General features: G+C 36.5%; 1 protein-coding gene across 1 annotated transcript in view; it reads right to left on the reverse strand.

Annotated features, from left to right (window-relative positions):
* LOC110595522 overlaps positions 1–7193 on the reverse strand; it is a 59580-nt gene extending 52387 nt beyond the window's left edge. The window contains exon 1 of the mRNA XM_021711731.1: positions 6691–7193. Within this exon, the coding sequence (XP_021567406.1) occupies positions 6691–6999 (309 nt within the window). The 5' untranslated portion in view covers positions 7000–7193. The remainder of the gene's footprint in view (positions 1–6690) is intronic.
* Positions 7194–11208: the final 4015 nt, after the last annotated feature.

Here is an 11208-nt window from a genome sequence, read left to right on the forward strand (position 1 = left end):
GCCCAGACTGGAGTGCAGTGGCCGCTCCCGGCCACCGCAGCCTCGACCTGCTGGACTCCGACGATCTAGTCACAGGAGTTACATCCTTAGAGAATTCAATGACTATTAAATTTTTTTCAGAAATACTTTGTATCTGTTTGCAAAACTGAGTTTGATTTTAGGTTTGGATAATCATACACTTTTTTGTTGTTAAAATTTATGAACGTCCAGTAAAATGTTACAAATTATGCTGTTCATGGGGTGATACGCTGTTGTGCAGGACTGCTCATTCCGTCACATATAACTCCGCTGGCCCCTTTCTCCTAAATCCCAGCATCACTTCATAACTATTAAACTCCCTACTTTTCTAACATGTTTTCTACTGACTCTCCTCTCTCCTATCCTTGGGGACTACAGTTCTGAATTCTGAGTAAAAAATAGGTTTATGTAACTTTTTGTATAATGCCCAATATTTCATCTTTAAAAAGTACATGCTTAATAATTTTCTGTCAATAATTACTCTTCATGAAGATTAGCACGTAAGGCATAAGAGAGGGAGACCAACTGGAAATGTTGAAAAAAAGAACTCAATTGTGAGTTCAAGGAATGGACCAATTCTGCCACAAACTGAGTGACCTTGAGCAATTCTCTTAATTTTTCTAGGCTACAGTTTTTCTTTCGGAAAATGTAAGGGATGACCACTAAGTTTCCAGTATATAGTTCTGACTTAATGATAAAACTTCTAGATGGCTTTGGGAAATTAAGGGGTGGGATAAAGTAGAGAATGTACGAGAATCCAACCAAGTAAAGCTACATTTGTAACAGATGAAGTAATATCATAAAAAGAAAGAGGATGGACAATGGAGATGGTGGTATCAATGAGAGGTATTTGATTCTTGGCATGATAGATACACAGGAAGACAGAAAACGTGTATGAGATTCACAAACATTCAGAAATGATTTATTTTGCTTTCATATTAAGCTCGCAATACATGGCTTCCAACTTTTTATCAGAAATTTTGCAAAACACAATCCAATCTACAAGTTATACAGATTATGAGGTCTTTCTAAAAGCAAGTATTTTATTCTGGTGTTAAATGCCTTGAGGATCAACTCCAATTCCTTCAGATCAGCATAGTTCTTAACATGATAAAAGAGGGAGGGGATCTTCAGGGATGCAACTCAATCAGAATTCCTAAGATCAGAGAATGAAGTAGAAGGGGGAATCCAGGATCCTGCAAGGGAGTGCCAGTCCTCCTAACCATATAGAACACTCTAATCACTTAAGAAAATTCCCATTTAATTAGAGGGAGTATTCTCTGAGGGAGTATTCTATAATATCTCCCAGGGTACCTCAAACAGGCCTTTTTTGTAAGACGTGGTGGAGAAAATAAGGAAGTCATATATACCTACCTTTAAAATGAGTTCTGCCCTTATCAATTGTGTGATAAGTAAGTAACTTCTAGCCTCAATTTCCATCATTGTAAAATGAGATGACAATATCATTCTGTTAGTTACCAGGAAATTTCAAAGAAATGAATAATGTAAAACTTCTAGCACAGTGTCTCATATAATGCGAGCACTGTAAGTTCACAGTAAATGTTAAGTAACCTTTGCTCTTTTCTTTCATACTCCGGGTGCTTTGCTTCTCCTTGCCCTGCCCTAGAGAAAATCCTCTGCTGATATCAGCATCCAGCAATATGGGTGCCCGGACTGTTTACCAAGTGGCTTCACATTTGTCACAGAAATGCTTGGAATAGTAATTCCTTCTGTGATATTGCTTGCCCTTTTCTATTTATTCTACTTGGGGGGTTCCTGGTATTTCTGAGATACTAAAAAAGTCTTTCTTCCTTGATAAGGGATTCTCTTACTGGATGAAATGAGATGAAGCAGGCACAGAGTTAACAAAGGCTGTCAGATCTTTCTGGCTGAGCATAAGCTGAGCCTGAGATCTCAGCCTAGGGCAACCCTGCTTCTTGGACTGAAAAGTCCTCTGCACTCAAGTTGCCGCAAATGGCTGGTTCTGGAGTTGCTGCAAAGGGATGGTTAGGGGAGATTTACAGAGCTTGGCTACATACTTAACACGCAGTTTTTCTTGCAGGATTTTGCTGGGAAAATCTTTCAGCATACCCTTACCTCTGAATACAAGCTTATGGGAATACTACTTTATCAGTACAATTCTATTTTACATGATTTTTTTTAGTGTGTGAGTTGTAAATTGCTAAGAACCTTGAAGGACATAATGTCACCTCAGCATCAGCATCATGTGGCACTATGCCAAAAGTTTCTGGACAGTTGCCTAGAGTAGACTTTATCATCATAAAGAAAACATCAAAAAATTCAGCAGGCAAACTAGAAATTCTAATGAAAGAGCACAATACCAATGACTAATTTGCTGGATAATAAGTTCTTCAAGTTAAAAAATAGAATCTAGATATCATTAGTAACAATAAATATCATTACTGAACAATTGTGTTTTAAGTGCCATGCTTGGATCTCTATATACAAAATATTTTCAATCCTTATTACATTTTCCTGCAACATGACTTTTTTATTCCAAGGGATTCAGCAAATGAGATCACACAGAGATAGTAAATTCAGATTTGGGATTGTCTGGCTTATAAATCCTTTCCAAAGTGCTTCCCAATAATTAATGATTAACAGGAACAAAGTCATAGAAGATTGGTACTCAAGGAGACGTGAGGATTCACCTAGAGAAAACCAGTTGTCTTAGAAACAGTGAAGCTGAGGCCCAGAAGGGTCCACTGATCATGAAGTCTAACACAGAGTGGCAGAGCAGACATTCTACCCCGATGGAGGTGTCATCAAGCCCCACCAGGATCTCTGTAACCCAGCCTCACCTGCCTCTCCAGGGTCCTTTCTTCATGAACAATCTCCTGGGCAGAGAGAACTATGTGCAGTTCCACATAGGCACGAAGGTAATACCTGTTCTTTGGTAATTTTTATTTCTGCTAAAAAATTTTTACCTTCTTTTGTCCATGTAATAAACATATACAAAAACTTTTAAAGATTCAGTCCAATTCAGCCAAAGTCTAATCACCCCTATGAAACCCTCACTGATTTATTTCCCTTCTCTTCAAAAATAATGAATCAAGGAATTAGTTAATAGCCAATATTTATTGTGAACTTATTACTCATTCATGTATCTAACAAATATTTTTTGAGCCTCTACTGTGCTAAAGCTTTACCAACATTGTGTTAATCATTCATCACCATAACCTTCTGAGGTAGGTATTATTTCTATTCTTATTTTATAAAACAGAGAATCTTAAAAGATTAAGAAGATGCAATGTATTTCCTTTAAAAAAAGTATCTTGCTTTTTGTTCTTCTGTGGTCCCTCTGTAGCCCGAGTATAAATTTACTGTGGCATGGGCAGCATTTTCTCATTTTCTAAAACTTTGTTTCTTTTTAAATTGTGATTTAGGATGATATAACTCTGTATGTATCATGATATACTAGCTAAGTATGCCATTGTAGGCTGTGAGCTCCATACAGGTAAGGGTGGTATCAACCCTGTTTACTGTTATATCCACAGGGTCTCGCAGAGTGGTATTGTAGGCACTCAGTCTATGATAAGTGAGTAAACAAATAAACTATGAATGAATGAAGAACAAATTCACAGAACTCTGGTTGCCACCGTTTTGTGCTGCCTCCCTAGATTATTCTGCACTGGGGAGAGGGGATGCCACATAAGCAACTCTGGGCTTGCTTCTTCTAAAGATTGACACCCATATCCTAGATCTACAGTCTGGAACTCACTTCTGGACACTATAATTTTTCACTTTCTTACCTACTATAATGGTTATATTAATTCTAGAGACCCATATGAAATGAGAACTTATTTGAGAAGGAATAGAAGCTGATTTTTAGACTTGCTGAGGAACAACATAATGACAGAGTCCTGTTAGTACACAGTACCCCAAATAACAGGAGTTTGAAAAACAGCCTTGGGATGAACTCAAATCATTACCACAGCTCTCTATTATAGCAACTGGAAATCACACTGCTGATTTCCATGTAATACAGCAAATATCTCTGAGGGCAAGATCCCAGCTCCCAGACACTTAACAACTCTCAGGCATGTTTTGCACCACATGTGGGTTCCTGTGCTATTCTAAAACAGGCACCATTCTTTTTTCTGTTTTATCAAAGATTTGAATGTTTAGTATAATCAGCCTCCATTTTTGGTCTTATAATATTTCATAGGATGTACCCAGTTAATTTAAGAGGTAAAATATAGTATCACATAATTCTCAAAACAGAGTTAGTTTTAATGGACACATACATGCACATAGACACACATACACACGCTTATTTTTGTGATAGTATATGTAGGTGTATAGTACTTACACACTTCTGTGTAATTAAAATATTAGATCTGTGCTATAGATCCATATGCAAATAGATTTAGAAATACACATACGCCAATATTTTTAAGCACCTACTAGAAGTAAAGGAAATATACTTTATATGAAAAAATATGTTGTATAGAGAGAATGAAGCATTCTTTGGAAAAATAAATTATTATTTTTCAGGTACAAAAATAGGAATAATACAGAACTTTAATTTTTATATATGTGCATATGCATGTATGAATTATATATATGCTTATACACACAAAATATGTGTATATGTATAAGTAGTTAGGTACTATGGAGAGATTTGAATACATATATTAAAATCTGTGTGCAGATTATATATAGACACTTTAAAATTATTCAACATAATATATTTGAAAGGGAACAGGCATGGAGCAAAGAGAGAGATTGATCAGTTTAGCATAGCACTTTTATAGAACTGAGAAGGTAAAGGTTGGAAAGGTCTGGCATTGAAAATCCTAAGATACATAGTGTTTGAAGATCACTATTATTCCCAGCCAATGATGAAGTATATGTGAATGAGAGAGAAAATGTATAGAAATGGATATGCAAAGGATAAGGCGAGATAGTAGTTGCCTTAATTGATTGCCTTTTCATATGTCACTAGTTTTCAAATTATCAGCACAGAGTTTATGTCAATCTTTTAAAGCATTAAATACCTGTAAATTTCAGGCAAATAGGAGGCTGACTTTGTTAAAAACCAAGGAAGTGAAAAGTTTCCCTCAGTTGATGAAAAATGTACAAAGATTTTTAGAGTATGACTATAATAATGTAGTATTAGAGATTTTGATTTGGGAAATTCTCATTTATGAAATGAAAAGTTGTATTACATCTTAGAAAAACATAACTGCAACAATAAAACAAAGCTGCTTTCTCTACTTTGTGAAGTAAACATAAGCTAAATGCTAATAAGTATGCTTGTCTTTCTAGCCAATCTGAGCTTTGAGAATTTAATATAATCAATACAGACTTATAGGTCGAAGGCATTTAAATGGATGTGTTTGTAAAGAGTATATAGAGTCTTTGCAATTGTCAAGACTGTTTATTCAGTTTAGAATCCATGTTATCTTTTAAAATAACTATATTTCTAAATACCAGTCTTCACGTCAAGCTGAACAAGTTTAATATTAAAGTGATAATATATTCCTGATTTGAATCAAGATGTTGAGATATTGTCTCCCTAAGCAAAGTCTATAATTTTATCTCAATACATCAAAAGTCATATATGTGGCCAATATATGCAATTATATTATTAAGAGTTAGTAATATATGGCATTCTTGGAAGTGCTTTTGAAAAACTTTTATTAAAATTAAAATGTTATCTATACTTGTCATCATAACATTTTATTCTTGATCAATATCTACTTCTCAATTATGCCAAAATCATATTGAAATTGAAATTTTTTTCTGCAAGCACAGCACAGCGTTTTCTTTTCAATGCATATTTAAGAGCAGTTGTTCTGTATTTATGACAGTGATTGCAGGTGCATTTTATGTATATACTTACAGCATTTACAGGAAGTCATTTTCTATCCTTTGAATAGAGGCAGAAAAAAATGAGCCAATTTCATTTCTGATCAAATGCTAGTAGTTTGGGGGCTATAATAAACCAGGAATCAAATGAAAGAAAACTGCACATCTGCTTCAGAAATGCATTATAGAAGAGAGTTTTATTTTTTAATATAAATAACCTATAGTCTCTCTATGAATACATGAAATGTTTCATTATCTTATTCCAAATGTAATAATCCTCTATCTTGCTCTCAATTAGTCATTTTTTGTAAAATTGATTATTTAGCATATAAGTAAATTTTCTTCTTCATAATTGAAAAGACATATGGTATTATAAGAGTAAAATTAGAATAACATACTTCAAATCACGATTTTCTATAGATGAAAAAATAAATGTTCTTTTACCTTTAAAGAAATGGAAGTCTGATTAAAATTCATTTTCTCTCTATTTCTAAATAATAAAATAGGCTAGACAAAATGCAAATGTTAAATACAATTAGAAGTATTGCTAAAAGACTAGGGCGCAGAATAATAAAATCTGAGAACTAGAAAAGTTGAACTTAGTGAAAAGTTACTGAAAGAGACTGAACACAACATCCCTAGACTTTCACAGGCCACCCAGAGGTGTGAACCCACAAACGTGTGAAAATGACAGGTTTTCTTGGTCTTACATTTTGAAAACAGGCGTACTCAGTCAGCAAAGAAGACTCAGCAAAGTTTCCCAAGCAGTCTAACCTTACACAACTTGTTCTCACTTTCTTCAGATACTCAAGGGAAAGTCATAAGGAAACGGCTCACCTGTGCAGGGCTGAACCACCCATGTGGGCAGGTACACTGCTCCCCACATGTTCCTTTGCCCTTGGTGCTCGTCTTGTGGGGGCTTTTCCGCACACTGTCCCATAAGGTGACCAGCTTGGTTCTGTTTGAAGCCGCGCCCCCAGGTCCTGAGGAAGGCATGGTCTGAGAACTGTACCCGAGCCCCTGAGGGCTCCTCTGCCAGCCACAAGCGCAGTGGGCATCCCTGATCAGTGTGGGCGCACTCCTGCCGGCATCCATCCCATCGGACCCCCGGCTGCAGCTCTGTTGCTTGGTGAGGTATGCATTCATACTGCACTGATGTCTACTCTTTTCTTTGGTCAGCTCTGCACAGAGATGTCTCCTCCCTCACACCCCTTTCTTCCAGGCAGTTGTAAAAGTCTTTTCCCCCCCGTGGATCCCTCAGTATCTTTGACAGCTGCTATAAGCAGTGCATCGTGGGAGCAGTGGGAGCAGAGAGAGCAGCTCCGCACAGCATTATCTGCGGGCTGGTAGCTCTTTGTCAATAGATGACTCAACTCACAGAGCAACTTGACAGTATCCCTGCTCTAGGCAGAAGCAATCAATGCTCCACACAGCTGGGCTACAAGACTGTACACTGTGTTACAAACCCTTTTTGGATGGAGCCCCAGAGTAAAGAATACTCTTTGCATTTTGGCATTCTGGCTTTTTCCTTTCCTTGCTGATCCCCACACAAAACACAAACCTCAGGAAAGAGAACTTCTTGTCTGACTAGCAGGACCCTTCTTTTCAGAAAGGATGCGAGTAAGCTGAAACACTATAGCATAAGCTATTAAAAATGATGAGAAAGTTAACCGGTAAAGGAATTTTCAACATTTACAGGAATCACTTATCTGAAGAGATATTTGCCAAGACACAGATCCAATCATGAGGTAAATATATAAGACCATCAATATTAACTCTAATTTATTTTGAAAAACCATTGATGTCACAACATTATACCAGAGTCCTTTAAAAATTTGGAAGTCTAATTTGTTTTAAATCATGGTTATATATTATAATCCAAACATATATTCTTTATGTTATGAACAATTATTAATTTTTTCTTTTTCAAAATAAGGCAGTTTTCTTGGTTCAAAACTGATGGGTTGGTTCATTTTAAAACAGTATTTTTCCTTACCCCCAAATTATTCTAAGGATTTCCTTTCAAATACTTTACCACAACAAATATATTCATCACAGAGAGTCTGCATTTTAAAGTGAAAGACACTTCCAACTCTGCTATATAGCATTTTGGTTTCCAAAGACAGACTTTTCAAATTCTTTCACTTAAAAATAAGCAAAATCTATCCAATTTCAAGCAATTACCTTCCAAAAAGGACACGATTGTTTTAAATTTTAGCATACTTGCTGAATCCATACATAGTATTTTCAATAAAAGGAAAGGCTAATTACCATAACACCTAGAACTTTTATTCTGTTTGAAATTTTCTATATCTATTGCCAAAATGTTTATCCTAATCACAATTTCTGAGGAGATATTTTTGGTTTGATTGTGAAGTAAGTCATCTATGCAGGTCCAAACAAAAATGATATAATCCCATGATATAACTATTTTACCTGTAGTCCATCAGGTGCAATCAGATCTACCATCTCAGTGGATTGACCAGGTGCTGGGGTAGCACAGACCTTGTTTTTTCCAGAGTTGGCAAAGTGCTTGTGACAAGGTTCAAGATCATAACAAGTTCTACATCTGAATGCTAGGACTCTCTAGATAAGTAGTTGTTAGATTTAAAAATCCTGAAAGGAAGAATCAGGATCTTATTTTTTCATAGATCTCCAAAAAAGAGTCCTTTTTTTCAAATTCTGCATAAGGAGCTGATCTAAGCACTGTGCCTGTCACAAAATACATTCACAACACCTATCTTTACTAATAATGACCCATGTATGTAAGTTTAAAGGGCAGGCCCTGGTCTATGTTATTGACCATTTCCCACCAAGTACCTAGCACACTGCTCAGCACATAGCCACATAGCAGGACACAGATACATTCATTTTTGTTTGTTTGTTTTGAGTGGGTGAATGGATGATTGGGTGAATGTAGAAATGGAAGAAAAAAAGGAGAGGAATGAAGTAGTTGCTTAACATTTTTGAAGATAATACTTAATTCAGCAATGCTCCAGAAACATAAACTATTCTTTTAAGGTTAACTTCAGTTTTGGTTTTGAAGTATTCTTGTTAAGAAAATTTGCCAAGAAAATATAAAGTCTTGAACTATTGGGCAGGAAAAAAACAAAGGCATCAATGGTCTTTCCTTCTGAAAGAGAATCAAGGAGTCAAAATCATTACCTAAGTACAGCAACATTGAGGCAAACAGATCACCATATAGTACTCAGTGGGAAAAAGGCAGAAAATCATCTCTCTCCCTTTCATTCTCTCTCTCCTCTCTCTCTCTTTTGGTCTTTCTCTTTCAGTCTCTCTTTCAGTCTCTCTTTCAGTCTTTCTCTCTCTTTTTCTCTCTCTCTCTTCTCTCCTTTTTAATTTAGATCAAAAGATTATGCCTGAAAGAACTTTTGGGTCAAATAAAACCCTAGAGAACATCAGGCCTATCTGGTGTCACCATGATGCATGGCTGTGTGGTGGGGCTTGATGTGATGTGGCAATGCCATCACTCCCAAATGAGAATGTCAGAAAGTGATAAGTTTGCCTCTCTTCAGTCTAATCTAACCATAGATGCTTCTCTAGGTTTTTAAGCAGATATCATTTCTCAAAGGCCCATTGGCATCATCAGGGAACACATGTCCTGTTCTCACCAATTTCCTTTCAAGTATAAGAATCAGTCTGCATAGATGTAAGTCAGTGTGCATCCATCACAATTTTGTAATGGGGTATGCAGCTTTTAGCAAGATACAAACAATTTTCTGTCTGGGCACTACCTAAGATATTATAAATCTTTGCTGGGAACCAGCAAGGTTATGAATGGGTTGTTTGAAATGAGCTATTTCTTCCCATCACAAGGGTCACAGTATTTGTGTTTTAATAACCTCGGCAAGTCATTTCTTTGTAGATAAACAATTAGCAATTATTTAACATTGCATACCTAAGGTTATTTTCCTTCAAAGATGTCTAAGACTATAGCACACTTTCATTAAGCTTACTGCAAGGCTATATTGAAATTAGTCTTTCACTTTAGTATATGCGAAGTAATTCCAAACTCTTGCCTTCCTCTCCCTTACAGAAAGATTTTTCTTTTCAAACATGACATTTGACTTTCTAATTCTGAGGACAGCCCACTTTAACAGATAAATATGTCCAACTAGCCCTCTGTACTATGAGACAGACTCGCTAATTAATGATAATTCAATTTGATCAACTGTAATTGTACAATTGTAATGACCATAAGATGACATGAAATTCTGGCCAAACAAGAATTAGTGATGCACAAGTACACATCCCACTTATCACTGTGATTTAATATGGGCAGATGGTGCATAGGGCAATGCCTACATGCGATATGCCTTATTGAACTCTCTTTGACCTGGCATTGACTTCATGGAACAACCATTAGTTTTAAAGCAAGGGTTTAAAACTATTATCCTGGCTTGATTTGTTTAATAAAAAGTAAATAGCAAAGATGAATAACTAAATAAATTGTACTGCACCAAAACACCATGCAGATTTTTTTCCAGATAAAATCTCCTTCAGGCACTCTATGCATATGGGAAATGAAAATATTAATTACAAAAGAAGAGTTAAGTGCTTACTAGAGGATGACTGGGTAGCAGAAGCTCTTTAGCAGCCACAAGTAATATGTCAAATAATCATAAAACACTATAATGTATTAGATACAATTTCCTCTGATTTGAAAAGTGTCTGTTTCTGTGATGGAAAAAATTACAGATTTTATAAATGCTAACAAATCAATATCTTCTACATCTAATCATCTTTGGCTTAAACAACAATCTCCAGATCCAAGTACATCTATCTTTCTCTTTCTCTTTTTTTTTTTTTTTTGAGTTTGATTCTCACTCTGTCGCCCAGACTGGAGTGCAGAGGCCGCTCCCAGCCACCACAGTCTCTACCTGCTGGGCTCCAGCAATCCTTCCACCTCAGCCTTCCAAGTAGCTGGAACTACAGGTGCGTGCTACCACACCCAGCTAATTTTTGATTTATTGTAGAGATGAGGTCTCCCTAAGTTGCCCGGGAGGGTCTCAAACCCGCAGGCTCAGGCAATCCACTCACCTCAGCCTCCCAAGGCATGGGATTACAGGCTGAGCCACCGAGCCTGACTTCTATCTTTCAAAATAAGAAAAGCACCAGGAGCAGTGACTTGCCCTCCCAGGACTTTGGGAGGTTGAGAAGGGAGGAACACTTGATCCCAGGAGTTCAAGACCAGGAGTTCAAGACCAGCCTGAGAAACATAGCAAGATTTCATCTCTACAAATAATAACAAAAAAATTAGCCAAGTGTAGTAGCAGGCACCTGTAGTCCCAGTTTCTTGGGAGGCTAATGCAAGAGGATTGCTTGAGCACAGGATTT

The sequence above is a fragment of the Carlito syrichta genome, unplaced genomic scaffold, assembly GCF_000164805.1.
Source record: "Carlito syrichta isolate Samal-C Ts95f unplaced genomic scaffold, Tarsius_syrichta-2.0.1 Scaffold302536, whole genome shotgun sequence".
Lineage (NCBI taxonomy): Eukaryota > Metazoa > Chordata > Mammalia > Primates > Tarsiidae > Carlito > Carlito syrichta.